This window comes from Manis pentadactyla, chromosome 9, assembly GCF_030020395.1.
Source record: "Manis pentadactyla isolate mManPen7 chromosome 9, mManPen7.hap1, whole genome shotgun sequence".
NCBI lineage: Eukaryota > Metazoa > Chordata > Mammalia > Pholidota > Manidae > Manis > Manis pentadactyla.
This window is the reverse complement of record NC_080027.1, coordinates 124,133,166-124,155,995: the sequence shown is the minus strand read 5'-3', so window position 1 is coordinate 124,155,995 and position 22,830 is coordinate 124,133,166. Positions and strand designations below refer to the sequence as shown.

At 47.9% G+C, this 22,830-nt stretch overlaps 1 protein-coding gene and 1 long non-coding RNA gene across 5 annotated transcripts in view; one reads left to right on the top strand and one right to left on the bottom strand.

The window, feature by feature from the left end:
- Positions 1-22,830, top strand: part of LOC118924655 (uncharacterized) — a 183,332-nt gene that overhangs the window by 20,699 nt on the left and 139,803 nt on the right. The window contains exon 2 of the long non-coding RNA XR_008999448.1: positions 18,317-18,401. This is a non-coding gene — a long non-coding RNA (uncharacterized LOC118924655). The remainder of the gene's footprint in view (positions 1-18,316; positions 18,402-22,830) is intronic.
- Positions 1-22,830, bottom strand: part of CHIT1 (chitinase 1) — a 32,236-nt gene that overhangs the window by 7,114 nt on the left and 2,292 nt on the right. For all 4 annotated transcript variants that reach the window (XM_036909610.2, XM_057508098.1, XM_057508097.1 and 1 more), the window contains exons 2-7: positions 6,897-6,971; positions 5,441-5,476; positions 2,788-2,989; positions 2,179-2,235; positions 651-816; positions 341-465 (exon numbers count right to left, since the gene is read on the bottom strand). In XM_036909610.2, the coding sequence (XP_036765505.2) occupies positions 341-465; positions 651-816; positions 2,179-2,235; positions 2,788-2,989; positions 5,441-5,462 (572 nt within the window). In that variant the 5' untranslated portion in view covers positions 5,463-5,476; positions 6,897-6,971. The remainder of the gene's footprint in view (positions 1-340; positions 466-650; positions 817-2,178; positions 2,236-2,787; positions 2,990-5,440; positions 5,477-6,896; positions 6,972-22,830) is intronic.

Genomic DNA, 22,830 nt, shown 5'->3' with positions numbered 1-22,830 from the left:
CTTCTCAAACTTTAGTGTGCACATGACTCTCCCAGAAATCTCTGAAGTGCAGATTCTGCCCCAGCAGGCCTGGGGGAACCTGAGGCTCCACATTTAACAGGCACCCGGTCCACACTCAACACCTCGGGGAGCAAGGAGCTAGAAACCTGGTCTTCTTGGAAATGCTGCAGCTCATTCTTTCCCCTCCCGGGTTGGCTGCTGGAAGAGTGGGGCTTTCCCAAAAGGATACCTTGCATGGTGAGAATTAAGGATATAATGGGTCTGTAATGTCCAGTACAAGGCGGTAAAGGGTAGCTATGATCATGACCCTGAGAACACGGGGCCCATGAGCCCGACTCACTGAGCGATTTTGTCCACCTCATATCCAGCCTCTATGTACTGTCGCCCTCCTGAGACAGCTGCGCTCAGAAGGAGGCGTTCCTTCCCTGAGGCTTGGGCTTCCTGCCGGAAGGCGTTGGCCAGGTCCTGCAGGGGGAGCTCAGAGTGAACCCGGAGGCCAGCCCCTGTGAGCCCCGAGTCTGAAAAGTGGCCGCAGGGCTGGCTGTGCTGTGCAACACACGAAGCAGCTGATCCTGGGGCACATGTCCTGGGGGGGCCACAGCTCGGGGCCCTCGGGCCAGCTGGGTGACCCCCATCCTGCCCAGTCATACCTGCACCAGGGCTGTGAAGTGCTGCTTGTCGGAGGGAGGGCTTCCCCGGCTTCCTGGGTACTCCCAGTCAAGGTCAAGGCCGTCAAAGCCATATTTGCGCAGAAACCCAATGGCTGAGTTGACAAAGGTCTGCCGGTTGCTGGCTGTGGCCACCATGTCTGTGAACCTGTGGGGTAACGACAGGCAGCATGGCCCTGAGACGTGCCAGGCGGAGCCACGCCCTTCCTGAGGTGGAAAGTGTACTCAGGGCGCTGGGGCCCAGCTGTCCAGGCCAGAGGGCTGTTTCAGAGGCTGCTGGGGTATTTGCTGGCGAGTCACCAGCTGGCTCAGGCAAAGGGGCCAGCTAGAAGCGTGTCCTGTCCCCACACAGTGACGAGCAGGTGCGTGTCAGCTCGCTAGGAGCCTCTGCTTCCCAAAGTTCCCTCCAGAAGCCTACTACCATGTCCCTGCTCAGGGAGTTGTCCTCCCCCGAATGGGTGCTGTCAGCAAGCAAGGAGGCTTAGAAAAGAAGAGGAATCTGCTTCGAAGAGGAAGAGGGCAGTGCGGAGAGGGGGTGAGGGTCTGGGTCACACGGGAACCCGCCACGCCAGCTCCCTGCTGGATTAACGTGGCCACTTGTCTTCAGACTCACATTCAGAGGATGCTTTGTTTGTGCTACTGCTCAGAGGGGTCCAGAGCTCTTCCAAATCCCCCGGCTTCCCCAGGAGCCACCTCCCCACATCCGCCTTCCTCAGTATCCCTGTAAGAGGTCCCCAGACATCTTGGGGAGCTTGAGTGTCTTATAGACGGATTCTATTTTAATCTACTTTTTTATTAATTTAACTTATAGAAGCAGTTCTTGAGAGGGGTCCAGGTGCCTGGGAACCCCTGCATTTCAATGAAAAATCTGTATACACAGTATTTTGGGAAGGTGAGTCATTAATTTCATCAGGTTCCCAAAAAGGCTTGTGATCCGAAAAAGCTTTAGAAAGACTGGTTTAAAACTCTGGAACCATATATTCTAACTTTGTAGGAAAAGTCTACTTCCAAATATCCCATTCCATTATCTCCACAAATCATCCAAAATGTCCTAGAAATGCCAATATTTTGGCATCCAAGCTCAAGCTTATCGTCTTTGATGCCCAGAAGTGGGATAAGAATTCTCAGGCAAGATACCCTGTTTCAGAGCTCAGAAAATGCAGACACCGTTTGTTGCCTGAGATTAGCTGGAAACCCTCCCAATACCCATTTCATGAAGGAAGAGACCTAGGCCTGGAAGAGGTCAGGACCTCTGTGCCCGGTTTTGATTCTGTGCTCCTGGAGGGACTGGCTGTAAAATAGCCTGGAGCCAAGCCCACTCCTCTTCCCCCTGCCCTATGTGGCACCAAGAGCCCCCAGGAAGGTCAGCCCCAGGGTCCAGGCCCTCCTGCTCGGCCTCCCCCTGGCCGTCCTCAGCTTGGCCCAGTCCCCTGACAGCACTCCTTCTGCCCTGTGAGCTGGCTCCCCACCCAGTGGCCCTGCCATACAGAGGTGTCCACAGTCAACTCACTTCTGCGTGCCGAAGTTCCAGCCCCCAACAGCCAGTAGTGTCTTCAGCTTGGGATTCCTGGGAAAGACGAGAAATTGCAGAATTCACTCAGCCCGTTCCCAGGGCTTACCTGGCCGACTGGGAAAGCCAGGGGCTGGAAGGAGCCCCAGAACGGCTGGCGGGGTTGGGGAGCGGGGTGCACGAGTCCCTAAATGCAGAGCCTGTACTGGGGAAGCTGTAGATTTGGAAAGAAAAGGCGCAGCCCTGCCTTGTTCCAGGATTTGAGGACCCCCTTCCAGCTGGGGAAGCGAGATAAGGGCGGATCGTCACAGATTTGTCAAGCGGTAGCAGTGCAGCTGAAGGATGGATAGATTTTAGGAGGACGAAGGACATGTGTTCCCCGCACAGAAAAGCAATTTCACAATCCAGATCCCACTTAGACCTGAACTGGAAGGACCCTTCAGGAGTCCCTGTCTTCCTTCCCAGCTCTTCCATAGAAGCTCAGGTGATGCAACTTCTCCAAAGCCACACAGCAGCTCTGTCTTCAGATTGCCGTGCTGGGGAAGGTTTCTGGCTCTGAGAGGGGGTACCTGCCTCTCCACCTCCCATCCCCCCTCTGCCACAGCTCACATCTTCTTCAGGGCATTGAACTCCGCGTAGAGCTTCTCATCATTCCACTCTATGGTGCTGAGCTGGTGGTTGGTCATGCCGGCAAAGGCATAGATGAGATGGGTGCACAGACTGGGGTTCACATCCTTAGGCATGAAGCGAGCAGGCTCCTGTCTGTACTGGGACCAGTTGGTGAAGTAGCAGACCAGTTTTGCAGCAGACCCTGGCCAGATGTGACAAAGAAAACAAATGGTGATCAGAAGGGCCTGCTGGGGATGGGTGCCCTCTGCCCCAGAGCGGAACTCACAGAAGGCCCGAGGGTGTGAGATATGGCCCTTCATCTGCTGAAGGCCGGGGGGCAGAACCTCCGAGCACAGCTTGAAATGCTTCAGAATGTGAATCAGAGCGCAAATACAGGAGGCAGCAGACAGGAGCCCTAGTTACCAGCCTAGGTCTATGTTTCTTCGGTCCTGCTTTAAAGAGGTCTGCACTCATTTCCTTGTTATCCCTTGAAGAGAATCTATGTTTATTAATGTCACTGATAAGTTTCGAAGAAAGAGCTTATTTTATCTAGGAAGAGGCAGCTTGTTTCTGGCATTCCCTTTAGGATGTGGGAAGACTTTCTCGGGGGCCCTCTCTTCCCAGAGGGTTGGTCTAGCAGCGAAGGCCCCACGGAGGTCAGCACTGTGCTGGGACCAGGACACCAGGGAGGAAGATTGCCAGTCTCCATCCCCAAACCTGCTGGCAATGCACTTTGGGCCCATCTCTTCCGCCTTGGCCCTGGGGTCCCCTCTGAAAACAACCGTGCTGTCTCTGGGGTCTTTTCCATCCCCACAGTCTGTCACGGTGTGGTTTGTACAGGCCAGGGTTTTGTGCCAGGGACTTGGCAGAATGGTGAGTTTGGACTGGAGCACCCTGCGGTCGCTGTCTAGACCCTGGGACTCGCCACTGTCCCAACACTGTCTCTCTCACTCCCCTCAACTCCCCTTTGGCCAGTGGGGGGTGGGGGCAGGGCTGTGTGGGAACCCAGAGCATGCAGAGCTGGCCGGGCCTCCCCTGGGCTCCCGGACGGCTCCTGGAGGAGAGGCTGGAGCCCTTGGCATCACCGGCCCCAACCAGAGGCCACCCAGGAGTGGAGCCCGTTGGTGGGGGCTGGGGTGGAGCCTGCAGTGATACAGAGGGAGGCCTGGTGGGCTCCCCAAAGCAAACGAAGGAAGGTGGGAGACCATCCCTGGGACCATCTGGGAAGAAGCCAGGAGGATTTTTTTTTTTTACATCATTCCCTATCAAATAGGAATGGACTTCTGTACTGTGGAGGCAATAAAGGGAGGTGGTTAGGAGCAGGGACTCTGGAATGTCAATGCCTGGGTTGAAATCCTGACTCTGCAACTTCCTAGCTGGGTGACTCAGCTTCCTCCTCCATGGGACAGAAATCATCGTTCCAATCAAAGGACTATTTTATGCATGAGGAGTTAATACATGTGAAACACTTTGAAAAGTGTTGGCAGATAGTAAGCTCTGTTCTACATGCATACACACACACACACATACACTTCTCTACCATACCATACTCCCACAAGGAGCTTGGACTTCAGATTTTGGGGAAACCTTCAACCTCTTTCTCCCTCTTGTTATACCTGGCTCCTGGCTGTTGCCTCCTATGAGACCAAGAGGGGAAATATGTGTCTAGGGCCCCGGCCTGGCTTCAGAGTGAGGGTCTGGGGGCCCACTGATGCACAGGAAGTGGGTGGGATGGGAAAGGAACCCAGGAGTCCAAAGTGCTGGATGAACCCAGAAGCTCTGTCCTATGGGACCCCAGAAGGAGCCCCTCCTGGCTCCCCCAAGCCCCACATGCAGTCAGTTCCAACAGACACAGGACGGAGTGTGGTGTTCTTGCTGGAGCCAAGGGGCTGGGTGAGACGTGGGTTCCTTACCTGCAATGGCTCAGAGCCTGGCAGGGGAGACACCTAAGCCAATGACTAAAAACACTGAGATGCATACTGTAAAATGTGCTATGAGGGCACAGAGCTTGGAGCAAATGACTCAGGAAAGACCTGAAAGAGGTGACATTTAAGCTGGTGCCATGGACATGTAGGTCAGGTAGTGAGTAAGGAGTGTGGGGAAAATGGAAGCGCCTATGGCCAGGATCCTCACCTGACCCTAAACTACTGATGATGGAGTTGGCCTGCTGCCAGACAAATGCTTCCACACCTGTAGGCAATGAGCTATTATTGACTGAGTCACTGTATAAAGAGCTCTGCCCGGTGCTCTGGGAGGAGGTGCAGATGGAGGTGGATTATGGGCTGCAGATTGCTGGGTGCAGACGTGATCCTAGTGCTCGACCTGCCGCCAGGAGAATAATGCCAGGTATAAACCCTCTGACCCCAAGAACGTTCCTCTCACTGAATCCATAGTGAACTTGCCTGGGGCTGAAACCCTCAGGCAAGACAGGAGACAAGAACCTTCCAGGAAGAAGGAATAGAAGAGCCGCATGGGAACAAGGATATGTGCAGGGGGCTGAGCCTTGGAGAAGAGTTCCCACTGAAATCTAGCAAGAGCTCTTGGTGTAAGGGAGGGGCTGGGGGCAGTGGGGGTGGGGAGCGAGTGGGGATGGAGCAGAGACAGGGAGGAGCCTCAGGGACCCAGGCTGGGCCTCCAGACAGGTGCCACTTACCACCTTGGTGCTGGGGCGTCATCAGAGCTGTCAAACCTGAAAGGGCACGAGAGAAAGGCTGGAGGTTTAGCGGTCACACACACGTCCCCAGGCCCGGGTGCCTCATCAGGCACGGGAGGTGCAGGTGGTTTAGGGAGGGATAGGCTCAGGGTGGTTTCCTGCAAACCAAGCTTCCTCTGCCCAGAAGTGGTCCTGAAGGGCACTGTGTCCATCCCTTCACCCAGGCCAGACAGCAGGGGCCCCTCTCTGGCCTGGGCTAGACCCTGGGCTGATGGAAGCTTCCTTGAGCTGAGGCTGCCCCCCTCTCTAGAGCATCAGTGCAGGGAGGTGAGGATTCAGGAAGATTCCAGGAAAACCACTGACTTGTGAGGTGTACAGAGAGAAAGTTTTCTATTTTGGAACAAGCAGAAAACCTTTCATGGGGCTGAAAAGAGCCAATTTGGAAGGGCCAAGCCAGGGATTCCGTCTCTCAGTGAGGCCTCTGTGCCTCCACTCACAGCCACTATTTATGACTTTCTGCTGGTTTCTGGATGCGTCCCACAAGAGATTAGCTGAATTACCAACATACTTGGAGACTTAAAGCTTGGCAGAACATCTTTAAAAAGATTTATTTCACCTTCCTGGTGACCTTGGAGTTCCCCATTAAGCTAAATAACACCTGCGTGAGAATTTTAAGGACATGAGGCTCATGGCTCCCAAGCTGCTCTCTTGCTGGGCAACCAGCCTGGGGTCAAAGAGGCACCACCCCTTGGCAGCAGGCACTTCTCAGATAAAGCCAAAAGTAAGGGCCTAGGAACATAAGAAAGACAAGACTACCCAAGGCAAGGGTGTTCACTGACAGGGCTTCCTAGGTGGGAGGGGGAAAAGTCCTTTGCAGTCTGCTGAGAAAGTCTTTCCTTGCAACAAGGGTTCCTGGGCCAGAGAGCCTGAGGGAAGCCCAGAGGAGAGGAAGGTGTCCCGAGTGCCCCAGCTTCCTGGCAGACAGCGCCGTCACCATGCCCATCTCCACGTCCCCACAGCTCCCGGGGCCCGGCCCACTCACTGGTCCAGGCCGCAGTCCGTGCCTTGGTGCTGGCTTGACCACAGAACCACAGACTGTGGCCTGTCCTCCTTTTATCAGGCTACCTGGCCCCCTGTAGCCTGTAGTGTTGAAATCAGGAGGTGAGAGGGGGAGAACAGGGCTGGCGGTGTCATGTGGTGGCTAGGGTGTCAGGTGGCATGGATTGGGCAAATGTGACACAATGGTCTTTAGCAATTCTTGGTTTTCTGAAGTAATCACTGTGTGGAAACAGTGCTCTTAGCACTACCAAACTGTAGGCAGAGAAAGGGGAGCAGAAAGTATTTCTAAGCCTTCTAATGGCCCCACATGATTCTGTTTTTTTGTATGTGTGTGGGTTGATGAGGACCATGAGTGGCCCCAAATTTAGTGGGTTTTGGAGGAAGAGAAAAGACTCACAAGTCAAGGGAACTGGGGTCCAGGCCAGCCTGTGTCCTCGTTTCCCCACGGCCCTCTCTGGAACTCAGCTGACCTCTGTAAGAGGATGGGGTTGCAAATACGTATTTCATGAAAATTGTATTTTCATTACCATCTACATATGATAGCAATATTTTATATCTGTTGACTGAGAAAAGTACATAATGATCGAGAAAAATATGGTAGTGGTGAACGTAGTAATAGTTTCCAATGCCTGCCTCCTTATGAAGAATTGTAGGGGCCTGTGCTGGTTTCCCAGGGCTCCTGTAGCCACTTGCCACCAAGTAGGTGGCTTTGAATAACAGAAATGTGTTCTCGCGCAGTGCTGGAGGTCAGAGTCTGGAATCAAGGTTTGGGCAGGGCATGTTCCCTCAGAAGATTCTAGGGGAGACTCTTCCCTTGCCTCTTACAGCTTTTGATGGCTTCTGGCCATCGCCTGTGTCTCTGTGTCTCCCTTTTCCCGTCTCTTACAACGGCACTCTTCACTGGACTTGTGGCCACCCTAATCCAGGAAGATCTTATCTTAAGATGCTTACCTTAATTACACATACAAAGGCCCTTATTCCAAATAAAGTCACATTCCAAGTGGGAAGATCTTCTTTTTGGGGGGCTGGGGGAACACTACTGAATTGCCTATAGGACCTAACCAGGTACACGTTACTTATTCTGTCTGCAGACGATGTCTGGCATATGCACCACCTGCAGGGTCCCAGGCAAACCTGCGGCATCTAGGTGACCTGACCTTTGGTCCTTGGCCTTAACATGACTGGCCTGGATAGCTAAGTGGGAATGTCTGGTGGCAACAGGCTCTGGAGCCAGGTTGCCTGGGTTTGAATCCCAACTCTGCCACTCTTGAAAAATAGATCAGAAATATGAACTGAATTTTCTGGATTTAAGGTAATTTAATAACTTTTCTCCTTATTAGCAATAACCAATTAGAAATAGAAATGGGGTTGATCCACAAAGTGTCAAAAGCTATAAAATACTTAGTCATAAGTTTAGCACTAATAAATTTGATAGTAAAATCTATGAAACTTATTGCAGAACATAAACAAGACCTGAACAGGCTCCTGCATGGAGAAATAATATAAACAATATCAAGTCTCCTCAAGCGAAAGAGGAGACGATAGCAATGATGAGGGCATACGATATAAAACCGACTATAAACCCTTTGGGATCAAAACAGCACGCAACTGGCATGAGAACAGACAGAGCAGATCTGAGCAGGTGTGGAAAGGGCAGAGTTTCAATTGAGTAGGAAAGGATGCTGCGTAAATGTCCAGGACTGAATTGTCCACCAAACTGGAAAGAGTCAAGTCTGGGCTCCTCACACCATATACAGTAGCAGTGACAGGGGTAGGATGAAGGGTTGCGGGTGCCCAGGGAGAAAGGGGCATGGTCAGAACCCAGCCAGCGTGGGTAGGAGACACCAGGGGAAACAGTGGCCGGGCAGAGCTTTGAGAGGAGGAGCATTGCCGGGGAAAGAGAAAGGGTGAAGGTTTTGACAAGTATGCAGACCGTCATGGACGGGTGATCTCAGCCAGGAAACTGCCTGTGATACCTGCAGGGACAGGGAGACAGTGAGAAATCTGCATCCCAGCAGTTGAGAACCACCGGCTGAGGAGGGCAGGCTGGGGTGGTCTCTGCTAAGGGGTTGTGGGTGGGAGGGCACTGGGCGTGTTAGCAGGAGAGTAGAGAGGTGTGATGTTTTGCCAGCCAGGCCTTATTTGACAATTATGTCTTAGGCAGGGCAGACCCTAGGCTGACCTGATAGCCAGACTTCAATCGCAAAATATCAAGGAATAGAAAGCACCAGCCTAGAAATTGAGGTCTGGGAAGCGGAAGACAGTTTCACGTCCTGTGAAGCTGAGGAGGAAACTTCCCAGGGACTGACCCAGAACCCCCCCCACCCCTGAGTTTCTAAGTAAGCAGATGTCAGTCCTAGCGCAGCACCCGTGTGTACAGCTGAACATACGCCGGCGCCTCCTGCAAGCACTAGCCAGACTAGCCAGCAGCACACCGTGCCTTTGCTCCTGACCCTCTTCTTCCTGGGGCAGCCCTCCCTGCCCCTCAAATCCTACAAAGATCTGTCTGAGTCAAGCCTCGCCTCCTCCCTGAGCATGCTGGTCCACACTGACCTCTGCCATCTCTGAACAACTCCTTCCAGAACAGAGAAGGACCTCCTTGGAGAGGGACAGGCCTGGGTGTGCCTCGATGGATCACCCAAGAAATGACCTTGGGAGCTTTATACCCATCCTTGCATCCTCACTGGCTTCTCCCACTCCTCTCCCAGCCAACCCCCACCCGCTAAGCCAAACCCAAGTAAAACCAGTGTTTATGTAATGAAACCTCAAGATGAATCCCCAGCCCACCCCGCCCCAGAGCAGACTCCTATAAAGAAATTGTGGGGCTTCCTTTGGTTCACATCCATCGTGGTTGGCTGAGCTGGGGCTAGTTACAACCTATCCAAGCAGGCTCAGTTTCCTCATCTGTAAAACGGAGATAACACTGCCCATCTTACTTGTTACAATGTGGATCAAATAGATAATGTGTGAAGGGGCTCGTAGCCAGACCTCATTACGACTGTGGTCATGATGGCTGGTGTCTGGCCCCTGGTGAGCCGTATCCCAGTGGAAGCTGCTTCTCTCCCCAGTAACAGCCTTGAGCCTGAGGCGGTTGGCATGCAGTGGACACCCAAACTGAAGGGGAGCCCCAGGTGTACACAGTGGAGGCCAAGACCAGAAATGCTGCCCACTCGTTCCCCAGGCCTCCCCCACCTGTCTTCTTCAGATGCCCCACATTCCATACTGACTCCTGTCCTCTCCTTCCTTCTCTCCCTCTTTTTCCCTTATTTATTGCTACACATAATTATTCATGTACACCGGTGTCCATTAATTCATTGCAGCATTTAAAAAAATAACATAAACCTAAAACAAGCTTATGCCTAGAATCCTATGCCCTATTAAAAGGAAATGAAGATTTCCTCAAAATATTGTCAAAGGGGGGAAATCAAGGTGTGTCCGACACTGCAGACCGAACACAGTATTTATCTCCATTCTGTCCTGAAACCGCCCAAAATAGCAGTTAAAGGAATGAGATGGTATAAATCAACTAGGACAAAGCAAACGGGAGAGGGGAACAAAATAGATGACAGACGGCGGCAGTTGTTTGGAAGGTGAAGACAGATTAAACAAGTGGAACTGGCATAGCAGCCCTGAAAAAGGTGAAGCCTCAGACAGCAGGTGGGGAGACCCCGGGAGGCAAGAGGCCTTGTGCCACAGCACCCTGAAGGGGCTCAGACATCAGCAGAAACCTGCCAAATGGGGTGGAACATGGCAGTAAGTGTGGGTGAACTGCTAGACCCCCAGATGCTCTTCTTCACCCCATAAAATATGGGGATGGATCAGAGCAACTGCACACCTGGGAACACCTTGCCCACCACAGTGGAGCGGGGGCAGGGGTGAGGGGGGCCAGAAGGGACACTGAGGCCAGGAACTGGAGGATGAAATGAAAGCCTGCATGTGGGAAGTTCATACCCACCAGCCCTTCCTTCCACTGGGGCCCCAAGCAGGGCACTGAAAATTCTTCTCAGGGAAAACCCACCAACCTACAAGAAAAGTTACTAAAACTCGAATGATATCCTCAGGGGACCCCTGTGGAATAGCCATGTCCCTGTCCCATCATCCCAAGGTGGGGCCCTCAGATAAGAAGCCTCCCAAGCCCCCAGGGTTCCAACAGTGACCACTTAGTATTGCTCGGGGAAGAAAAGTCACAGGACATTTGAGGCGAGAGTCCCCGTGGGAAAGATAGACCAAAACAAACAGAAAAAAGGAACCTGGAGATGTCACGGTGGATGGCAGGGACGGTTTCTGATTCTCTAACGGCAAACAATTACCCTGTGCCTGTCCACAGTGAACAGACATTATTTTTATTATTTAAGACAAATTTTTTAACATACCTGTTTGCTGTGCACCTTCTAGATAACAAGTACTGTGCCAGGCACTGAGTATGCTGAGATGCACCCACAGCTCCTGTCCCTGTGGAGCTCACAGCCTTAGCATTAAGCACTATTTTTTCCTGAGGTCATTTCTCAAAATGCAAATCCCCCTGGGACGTGCAATGCTGGGAGTCACCCACACTTTAGCCACTTGTCAACTGTAGGATGAATATTTGGTCTCCATGTTTTAATCTTCCCCCAAACTGGAAGCTTAGACTCCTCATCATGTCACTCAAGGTTTTAAAAGTTGCAAGGGCTGTGGCTTTTAGCTTGGGGCCTTGGGCAAAGGGCTGCTGGTGCCCCTGAGATGGGTTCTGCCCCCCTCAGGGGAACCAGGCAGGGCATGCTGGTCAGGAAAGGCTCCCTGTGGGGGTCTCTCAGCGCTGGCCAAGTGTCCGCAGCTCCCACTTGGGCTGTGCACACACTTCTGTTTTGGGTGCCTCCACCTGGCGGGGTTTGAGTTAATTCTCCTCGGTTCTTGTCCCCGCTGCAATAAAGAATTGAGGGGCAGAGACAGTGTGGAAGCAGAGCAAAAGTTTTATTTAAACACACCCCAAGGGAGTCTGAGAGCAGGACAGAAGACCACAGTCCTGTGGAATGGGTTAGAGAGCCTGGTGTCCCCAGGAGTCCTGGTGCAGCCGGCTGCCCAGGACCGTGGCCCCTCGCCTCAGACGTCTCTGGGTGGGATATGGTGGACTAGGGTCTCGTGGCTTCCTAGTGGAGGGTTACCAGGGCTGACTGCAGATGGTCCCATGAGACACGGCGGGTGGTGACAAAGGCTGACAGGGAGGTCCTCTGGGAACCTGGAGGAGGCTCCACCAAAGGGAAACTGGAAAGGAAAGGGCGTCGGCGAGCCGGGAGGAGGCTCAGCCAAACAATGGGAACTGGAAAGGAAAGGGCGTCGGGCTGTTTGGACTCCTGCCCTCTGGAGAAGGCTTGGGTTCTGGGGTGTTGCTCACCGTGGAGAACGCTGGCTTGTTGGGACCACTACTCTCCACACAGGCGTAGGTTCTGGGGTGCCCTGGGGGAGGCCTGGGGGCAGTAGAGGAGGCTTGGTTTGCATTTGTGGAGTAGATTTCCACTCCCCGGGAGAAGGCCTGACGCAGGAGCCTCTGGCCCTTTTTCCTGCCCTTTGCCGAATAGGTCACATTGCAGGATGTTGTTATAATTCAGGCTCTCTTCTGGAGGCCAAGCTTCCCACCTGGGGGTTTGCACTGGGGCTAAGCTGTCGTGCAGAAGAATTTGAGCCTTGATCTCTTCAGGGTCTGGAGGTCAAAGAATTCCCATTGTTGGAGGATGCAAAGTTTGGGCAGTAGCTACAGCTGCCCGGGTAAAAGTGGAAGAAGGGAAGGGAGGCCGCTTTCAGCTGAGCTCCTAGAGTCAGCAAAGGCCTAAAGGGAGGTTCCCACCAGGCTAGCCTCCCAGGGATCTGAGAGCCCCCTGAAGGAGCCAATAGGAAGGGGCCTAAGGCAAGGCCTGGACCCGGAGAGAGCGCTAAACCCGTCAGGAACCAGCATCTGCAGGCACCTAATGGGCTAAGGCAGCGTGAGGAAGAAAATAAAAAGCCTGCTGTGCTGGGGAAGAGGTTTGGCCCTAGGCTGTGCGGCTCCCAAAGGCTGCCTGCCAGGCCGGAGAGGTGGGTTTGCTCTGGGGGGTCCTGCAGATCCCATTAGAGTGAAGTCTCTGTTCCCCTCTAAACAGAAAATAGAGCCAGCAGAGCGGGCACCAGGGTGGAAAGAACTCTGAGTGTGTAAGGGACAAAGGGTCGCAGAGACCAGGTGCGTGAGAGGCTCTTAGCTCCCACGGGGAGTGACCGGTGAGGAAGGGAGTAAAGGGAGAAACCTCCTGGCCGCTCCCGGCGACACTCCCGAGGGCCCAAGCATGACCCGCCTCCTAGGAAGGGGACCCCTGAAAGGTGAGCACAAGTGGGTCGTGCCTCTGGCTAGGTGCAATGGACACCTCGTGGCCGAGGGGATCATGAGATGGGGGTCTCCAGGGGGTCACCCCAAATAGCCGACAGGCAGAGAATGCAAAAAGCTTGGAGGAAGGGAAGAAAAGAAATGCAGCCAGTAGGAGAAATCTGAGAACACAGAAAAGGAAGTCTCTGCGTGGACATATTCTGTGAGAAACAGAGAAGGAAGGGGAGGATTCGCAGAGTAGACAGGTAGGGAGTGCCCGCAGCCAGAGGGCCAGGCACACGCGGCTTACCAGGGCTGGCGGTCCGAGTGGGGCACCGAATATGTTGGGGGTGGAGTTTGTCTCCTCAGTTCTTGTCTCCGCCCCAGCAAAGGATTCAAGGGCAGAGACACGGTATGGAAGCCAGAAGCCGAGAAAAAGTTTTATTTGAATATATTCCATGGTACGAGCAGCAGGCCAGAGCAAAGGCAGATAAAGGCAGGTTTATTTGAATAAAGCAGAGACGGCAAAACAAAGGGGTAAAAGGGATGCTTATGGATCTCTGCTCAGCACTGGGCATATCCCTTGCCAGCTCTTAAAGCCACGGTCACGTCTGGTGTCTGCTTGAATCTGCACAGAGTGGGAACTAATTTCTTACCACCCCAGGATTTGGGGGAGCTGCAGAGCACTGGATGCAGTGAGATTATGTTCTGAGAACTTCCCAAAGGTCAAGAGAGGAGGTTTCCAGGCAGGCTGCTAATGAGCATGATTATACAGCCACAGTCCTGCCTGGGTCACCCAGGCGATGGGGATCGGCCAGCCTGAATCAGAGCTCCCAGCAGCCCCTCCCTGCTTATCTGAAGCAGGACAGAGAGGGTGAAGACTTGTGCTTAAAGTCTGGAAAACAGAAGGAAATAGCAGAGTGACAAAGACAGCACTGGCAAGGTAGACAAAATGTAGTAAGTTGAGCAGTAAGAAGTCTTTTGAAAATACACACTCTAAAAAAGGGGAGTGCAGGCAGCCTCAGAGAGGAGGCACCCTTAAGGGCTTATGGTCTGGGCTCTTATAGGACTTTGTGGTAGGAATCAGCATAAGGCATGATGTATACAGGTGACTTAGAATTCCTCCCAAGTTTTGTCTTAGGAACACAGTTATTTAAGGGACTGTGTTAGCCTTGATCTCAGCATTCTTTGTCCATATAGGTTTATTTACAATTTTGAGGTCTTTCTCCTGCCCTGGTTACAAAGTTACTTGATTAAGGGGCTGGAGGAAGAGGAAAAGGGGCAAATAGATTAAGTTAAAGAATAAGCTGTGCCCAAGGGTATAAAGGGCATATAAAAGTGTAGGCAAAGGGTCTGTTTGTGTTTATACAGAGGATCAAAGCCTAATTGGGCTACCCCAAAAATGAACTAAGATACGATATGAAAAAGACCTTCCAACATCAGCACTCTCTGGAAGACTCATGCCAGAAGATGATCATCAAAAAACCCCAACAAAGATCCACGCACTGCTACAGCTGTAGCTGCACTCATCCCACCAGTTCCTGGACTTGCCATGGGAATGAAGAAGGAGATATCTAAGCTGGCCTGTGCATACAGTAAAATAACAAATTTGACCGGATCTATACTGTTGGAACTCAAACAAGAATTAGGAGAAGTGCAAATTGTAGCGTTCCAAAATCTTACAACTACAGACTATTTACTGTTAAAAGAACATATGGGATGTGAACATTCCCCAGGAATGGGTTGTTTTAATTTGTCTGATTTCTCTCAGACTGTTCAAGTTCAGTTGGACAATATCCACCATATCATAGATAAGTTTTCACAAATGCCTAAGGTGCCTAACTGGTTTTCTTGGTTTCACTGGAGATGGCTGGTAATTACAGGTATGCTTTGGTTATGTAACTATACTCCTATTATGTTAATGTGTGCACGCAATTTAATTAGTAGTTTAAAACCTATACATGCTGAAGTTACTCTACAAGAAGATACGTCAAAGAAATAATCAATCTTCCCATGTTTTCTGCCACCTGCTACTTCTATAGCTTTTCTTCTTCCTTCCTACTTACAACCCTTAAATAGAATTCGTGCCTCATATCAAATTTACCGAGTATCATAATTCTTCCAAGTGGTAAAGATACCTCAAGACAAATGCTGGGCATAGAAGCCACAGGGCATAAATATGCAAAGAAGTAAAAAGCTAACCTTTTCAAACAATAAAGGCTTCTCTCTCACTTACCAACTTTACATTTCCCTGTATGGCCCCGGAAGATGACTGGTTAGCCAGAGACGGGTAAGATTCCTCAAGGGAGGAACAACCTAAGACAGGCACAGTCGCAGGGGGGCCATCAGGTGAGAAATTGGGGATCAACAGAGGTGAGGCTTAGAACCTCACCCCCCCATTCTGAGAGAAATCTTCTGCATACGTGGATGTTTTATTGCCCTTGTCTAGCTTGGATTAACACATAGTCTACAGGCACACACCTGATCATCTACATTTGCTCTCTTACAACACTAAACTATGTTTTCTACCTTTATCTTGTATCTACCTACCACTTCAGCATTTTATTAAAAATATAATAATAAAGAGAGAAATGTGGTATCCACATATAAATCAAGTATAAAAATCAAATGAGTATTCATATTTGAACTGACTGTGTATAGTTCATAATGCATGAGCAAAACCGAAAGTTTCTGTGATGGCTGCCCTTGTACTGTCCACCATGTAACTTATTCACTATGTAAGAATTTGTTCTCCATGTAAGAACTTGTTCGTTATGCCTCAGAAGATTGGAGACTGACGAAAATTAGGCTTGGGGTGGATTAATGATTGTGCATTGAGCATTGACTCCCCTATACAGAATTTTATTGTTGTTGACAACCATTTGATCAATAAATATGAGAGATGCCCTCACAACAACAACAACAAAAAAGTACACACTTCCAATTGTGAAATAAATAAGTAACCGGGATGTAATGTATAGCATAAGGAATATAGTCAAAATATGGTAACAACTTGGTATGGTGATAGCTGGTACCTAGAATTATCATGTATATAAATGTTGAACCACTGTGTTGTACACCTGAAACTAATGTAATACTGTGTATCAACTACCCTTCAGTAAAAAATAATTATCTACAAAAAAAAAAAAAAAAAAAAGAATAAGCTGTGCCTTTTAGCAGGCTAAGTAGATTTTACAATGACGTGATCTGATTAACACAACGAAGGCGTGGGCTGCCCTCAGACACTTCTCTTTATAGGGCGACTAGCCGGACATTCCACGTCGCTCCTGGCCTTTGGAATGTCAGCTAATTAATTCGTTGACCCTGTGAGTCCTTTCTGGCTCTCTGGTTTTGTCTGGTCAACTCTCTGAGTTCCTTTCAGTGGACTTTACTGGCTTTATTCCCCTTCTGCCCAGTCATGTCTGTTTTTCTGCCCGACATAGCCACTCTCTGCCTGTTGACGGAGTGACTGTATCTGCCTCCCACTATCACCAAGGGACGCTTTGCTACAGGGGCCGGGCCGGGCTGGGCACACTAAACACTGTGCCCTTTTATATTTGTTTATAATTCCCACTCCTAATTCTAGGCATTTGAGTTTTCCCTTAGCACTGCCCAAGTTTTGTCTATTTCATTCATCTTTCAAAGAAAGCAAGCTTGAATGTTTATGACTGATTCTACAATTTTAACAAACTCGTAGGAACACTTAAATAGTGATCATGATAATTGCTGGAGGCGGATCTTTTTAAAATCAACTATGTCACTTTATGTAGTTTCCAATTCTCTTCAACATTTCTTCATCTTGTTTTCTATCTCCTTGACAGTAAGTATGGTTATTTTAAAGTGTGTGTGTGTGTGTGTGTGTGTGTGTGTGTGTGTGTGTGTATAACCCTAATATCTGAGGTCCTTCTGGGTCTCTTTCTATTGTCTATTGTTTCTACTGGTTTTCACTCCTGTAGTTTTGCCTCCTCATGTGCAAGTTAAATTTTATACCTATTATTTATCTTTTAAGCCTGTTTATCTTCCATTTTATTGAAGTATACCTTACCTGTATAATTATTCACCTAACATGTACAGTTAAATGAGTTTTAACAAATGTGTACAACTATACAACCCACATTTCCAAGATACACAACAACTTTATCACTTCAGAAAGTTCTCTTGTGCCTTTCCCAGTCAACCTGCAACCCCACACAGCAAAAACACCAATTTTATTCTACCACTATAGATTATTTTTGTCTTTTTAGAATATCTTATAAATAGAATCACAAAGTATATACTCTTTAGTATGATTACTCAGTGGGGTTTTGTTTTTCCCTGCCAACTAATGATTTGGCATATTTCAGTCATAATGCTGTTGAGACTCCTGCATGTTATTGTATGTATTGGGAGCTTAGTTTCTTTTCATTGCTGAGAAATATTTCATCGTATAAATATACTGCAGTTCATTTTGTATTCTTCCTTTCACTGACATTGGGTTGTTTCCATTTGGGGGCTATTATGAGTGTACATGTCCTATGAACATTCATGTGCAAGTCCCTTGTGGACGTATATTTTCATTTTCCTTAGTGTCTTGGTCAGTTTGTGCTGCTCTAACAGAATACTGTACACAGCCTGGGTGGCTACAACAATCAACATTTATTTCCCACAGTTCTAGAGTCTGGACGTCCAAGATGAGGATTCCAGCATTGTTAGGTTGTTGGGGAAGCCCCTTTCCCTGGCTTACATCTGACCATCATCTCATTGTGTCCTGACATGGCACAGAGACTGGTCATCTCTCTTGTCTCTTCTCTTATCAAGGCACTAATCCCATTCATGAAGGTAGGGCCTCATAAACTAAATTTCTCCCAAAGGCCCTAATTCCTAATACCATCACATGATGGTTAGGATTTCAACACAAGAATATGGGGGAAACACAGACATTCAGTTCATAACATTTGATAAATATGTAAGTGTGGAATTATGGGGTCATTAGGTAGAAGAATGCTTAATTTTGTAAGAAACTGCCAAACAGCTTTCCAAAGTAGTTGTACCATCTTACACATCCAAGGGCAGTGAATGAATTCCAGTTACGCCAAATATTTGCCAACACATGTTGTTGTTAGCTTGAAAAACTTTAAACATTCTAATGGGCATGTAGTGAGAGCTCATTGTAGTTGTTTTTCCCAGCAAACTGGGAAAACAATGATGTTGAGCACTTTTTCGTGTATTTATTGTTAATTTGTATGTCTGCCTTTGTAAAGTGTCTGCTCAAGTCTATCATTCATATTTTCATTGAGTTGTTCGATTTTATTACTGAGTTACAGGAGTTTTTAATATATTCTGTATGGAAGTCCAATTTCAGATATATGTGTTGCACTGTTTTCTACTAATCTATGGTTTCGTCTATTTCTTTTCGTAAGTCTTTTGAGGAACAGCAGTCTTTAATTGTGAGTAAGCCATAGTTAACTTATTTTTTTTATATCCTATGTAGGATATCATTTGACCGTATGTGTGTGGTTCTATTTCAGAATTCTGCTCTGTTCCACTGGATAACTTCCATTAAATTGTCTTCAAATCCACATGCTTCTTTCTTCTGATGTTTCCAGTCTGCTGGTAAGCCCATCACATGAGTTTTTCATCTCTGATGTAATATTTATCATTACTAGAATTTTTTTGTCTTGGACTCTTTTTAAAATAGTTTTTATCTCTGCTGAAATTTCCTGTTTGCTCATATATATTGTTCATGCTTTCCACTAGCTCCTTTAACATATTTGTAATAGTTATTTTAAAGTTCCTGTCTCATAATTCCAATGCCTGGGCCCTCTTTAGATCCGCTTCTATTTTCTCTCATGATGATGGGGCACATTTTCTTTCTTCTTTGGATGGCTCATAATTTTTTAAATTGTGTTCTTTGTGGTGTACTTTCATTCCCGTGACTAATTTATATTATGATTGAAATTTTGTGCCTCTTTATCTCCTTCAGGTATTTCACCTACCCACTCCAACCCCTCCCCCTCCCCCATGGTAACTACCAGTCTCTTCTCTGTGTCTATGAGTCTATTTATGTTTTGTTTTGTTTTTACTTTCCACATATAAGTGAAACCATATGATACTTGTCCTTCTCTGCTAGGCTTATTTCATTTAGCATAATACCCTCTAGGTTCATCCACATTGTTACAAATGACAAGATCTCTTTCTTCTTAATGGCTGAATAATATTCCATTGTGTACATGTACCACATCTTTTTTACCCATTCATCTATTGATGGACACTTTGGTTGCTTCCATATCTTGACTATTGTAAGTAGTGCTGCAATAAACATAGGGGTGCATACATCTTTTTGAATCAGGGGTCTTGTTTTCTTCAGGTAAATTCCTACAAGTGGAGTTACTGGGTCATATCGTATTTCTATTTTTAGTTTTTGAGGAACTGCCACACTGCTTTGCACAGTGGCTGCAACAATTACATTCCCATAAGGAGGGTTCCCTTTTCTCCACATCCTCTCCAACACTTGTTGCCTCTTGTTTTTTGGATAATGGGCATTCTGACTGGCATAAGGTGATACCTCATTGTGGTTTTGATTTTCATTTTTATTTGATTTTCATTTCCCTGATGATTAGTGATGTGGAGCATCTTTTCATATGTCTGTTGGCCATATGTATGTCTTCTTTGGCAAAATGTCTATTCAGTTTTCTTACTATTTTTCAATTGGGTTATTTCTTTCTTTGGTGTTACCTTGTATAAGTATTTTACATAGTTTGGATATTAGTCCCTTATTGGATATGTCATTTGCAAATATATTCTCCCATACAAAAGGCTGCCTTTTGTTTTGTTGATAGTTTCCTTTGCTGTACAGAAACTTTTTAGTTTGATATAGTTCCACTTGTTTAATTTTGCTTTTGTTTCCCTTGCCTGGGGAGACTTATCCAGGAAAAAAGTTACTCATATTGATATTCAAGAGATTCCTGTCTGTTTTCTTCTATGAGTTTTATGGTTTCATGTCTTATACTTAGGTCTTCAATCCATTTAGAGTTTATTTGTGTGTGGTGTTAGACAGTGATCCATTTCATTCTCCTGCATGTAGCTGTCCAGTTTTCCCAATACTGTTTATTGAAGAGACTGTCTTTTCCCCATTGCATATTCTTGTTTCCCTTGTCATATATTAGTTGACTATTTTTGAAAGGGTTTATTTATGGGCTTTCTATTCTGTTCCATTGATCTATGTGTCTACTCTTGTGCAGCAGCACCATACTCTTTTAGTCACTATAGCTTTGTAGTATAGCTTGAAATCAGGGAGCATGATACCCCCAGCTTTATATTTTCTCAAGATTGCCTTGGCTATTTGGGGTCTTTTGTGGTTCCATATAAATTTTAGGATTATTTTCTCTAGTTCATTAAAAAAAAGCCATTGGTATATTGATGGGGATTGCATTGAGTCTGTCAATTGCTCTGGACAAATGGCCATGACTCATAATTTTTTTTTATTAAATGCCAGACATTGTGCAAAAGAATAATAGAGCTTGAGTAAGCAAAATGTATACTTAGAAAAAGGCACGCCCTTTCCTCTGTCAGTCTTTCAGCATGTTAGGTGAAATCAATCTGAGATGGAATTGAGCTAGGTCTGGGCTTGTTGTAGCCTTAGTTTAATTCAGCTCACCACTGGTTTCAAATGATTTGAAGGCAGAATCAGAGCCCTCCCTTCAGCACGTATCAGGGAAGTTCCAGAAATTTCTGTGTGCTTTACAGTCCAGCTGCTGACTTTTTGAACTGTGGGAATACGTCACTTGGTAGTCAAGACTGGCCACTAGCTTTGGGTCCCGATGGAGTTTTCTCTGCTCTGCCCTCCAACCCCTGGCTTTCTGCGTCTCAAGAGCTCTCTCCGTACCCCAGCGACCCAGCCCTAGCCTCGGAGTGCTGAGGCAGTGTATCCAGTGACAAGACAGCCTGCCCGTGAGCAGTTCACTTCAGTTCTCCTTCCCTGCTCCGGCTTATTTGCTTCTTCCAAGCCCAGAAAGCTTAAGACACTGGCAGCGTCAGCAACTGTAATCCAGTTTCAGAAACTGAGGTTTTCTGGGTCACCTAGATCACTTGGTGCTGGGCTGGCATGTGCAAACTAGATGACTTACCTCTGTGGTGCAACCCTTCTGGATTCCAACTCACGGCGTGTGTGTGAGGGGGAGCAGGGAGTGTTACCAGGCCCCACCCCCCCTTGCTGGATTCTAGACTCCAACGTCTGTCCCCAGCCCCATGAAACTGCCAGAAGTAAGGCTTTTCCTCTCAGCTGCATTTTTTTAGTTGGCAAACACATCTAGGGCAAAATGGGCCCCAGTGCAGGACTCACCTCTCAGGACATCAGTTTTCTACCAGATCTTAGCCCACAATTTGGTACACTGATAGTGTTCCTGTGCTTTCAAGCAGGTGTTCTGTTCTTTTGCTCAGCCCTCCTAGGTGTTCTCAGCAGAAGGGTTGGTCCAAATTACCTAATTTGTCACCACAAGTAACTGCCATCTCTGTGTCTTAATTTATTCCTAACTCAATTTTCAAAAGCCAAAACCAGTATTTTAAAGTTTCTCTTCTCCCATACCATTAACGATTTTAGCAATTTCTGAATTTTTAATATGTTTCACATTATAGATGGTGATGTAACATTATTTAAGATCTTCAAGTTTATGACCGTTATACACACATGATGGATATGTTGATGCCTTCTATTTCCCAGTCATAGAAAGCATGAACTGGCCTTTAATTCCACTTTCTTTGGGGTTGTGTGTGTGTGTTTTCATTTGCTTCATATATCTCTGCCTATCCCCTTATGTTTTTACCATTCAGAACCATTTTGTTTTAAACATGTCTTATAAAAACATTCACATTTACTATGATTACTAGTATGATTGAGTTACTCTAAGTCTTTATACTTTGTATATATTCTTTTGTTCCTCCTAATTACTTTCTTGTGTTTTTGCTACATTTTTCCTTGCTCCTTCTCTGGTTACTTGGAAATTTCCTATTCAACTTTTATACTACTAGTGGGGGCTGCTTCTTATTTTTAAAAATCCCTTAATTTGAATTTATTACTATCAGGAATAAAACCGTAGCTATTGACATTTACTATGCTAGATGAAAATTTTAACTTTGTTGCTTCCTGGTTTTTAGCAAAGTAAATTATGATATTTAAAAATAATTCCATAACTATGAAATGTTTCTTACATATAATTGTAAGAATTTTAAAATCATATTTCTTGAGCTTCACATGAATCACAGTTGTTCAGTTATGTGTTTTATTTAGTTCTATTGATTGGTTTCTTGCCTTTGCTTTTGCACTTAATTTTTCGAATTTTTCATTTTGATTCGTTTCTCAGCTGGCAGGAATATTTCCCAAAGTAGTATTTTTCAAAGAGGTTTTCTGGAAGAGCGCTCACCACCCCTCTCCCCGGGGAACCCACTAACATCCTGTACCAGGTCACCAATTGACTGCCTTTGGGCTCAAACTGCCGTTCCTAGGGCCTGGACCGGCTCTCCTCTACCAGTCGGCTGCTGTTAAGCTTGGTCGGTAGAGGGCGCCAGAGGGGCGGGGAAGAGGGGGACCACTGCGCTTTCTTCCTGCCTGTTCCTGGGGTTCGGAACCCCAGGGGCGCTAACTCCCTGCAACTTCAGGCAGGACCCCGGTGGCGTCTATATGCCTCGTTCTGTCGGTGTCCCAGCCGGTTTTCCGAGATTAGCCGAGCTCTCAAGGGTGGGTTCCTGATGAAGACGGGGGTGACTCAGCAGGTTTCCTGGACCCGCCGGCATGCACCGCTTTTCCCCCGGGACGGCTTCCCGGGATGGCTTTGCTGTAAGATCAGCAGCATCCCCCAAAAGCGACTTCCTGGGGAGTTATGTGGGCTTCCAGCCGGCAGCCCCAGCCTGCCAGGTCAGGACCCTATCGACTCTGTGGAAGGGGTCTGTCCTGAGACAGCCCGGAGGACTCGACCGTCCAGTAGGCTGCAGCCACCCCCTCTCCAGCCAGGGCTGAAGCCCAGCCTTGGAATGCCCCCCTCCCTTC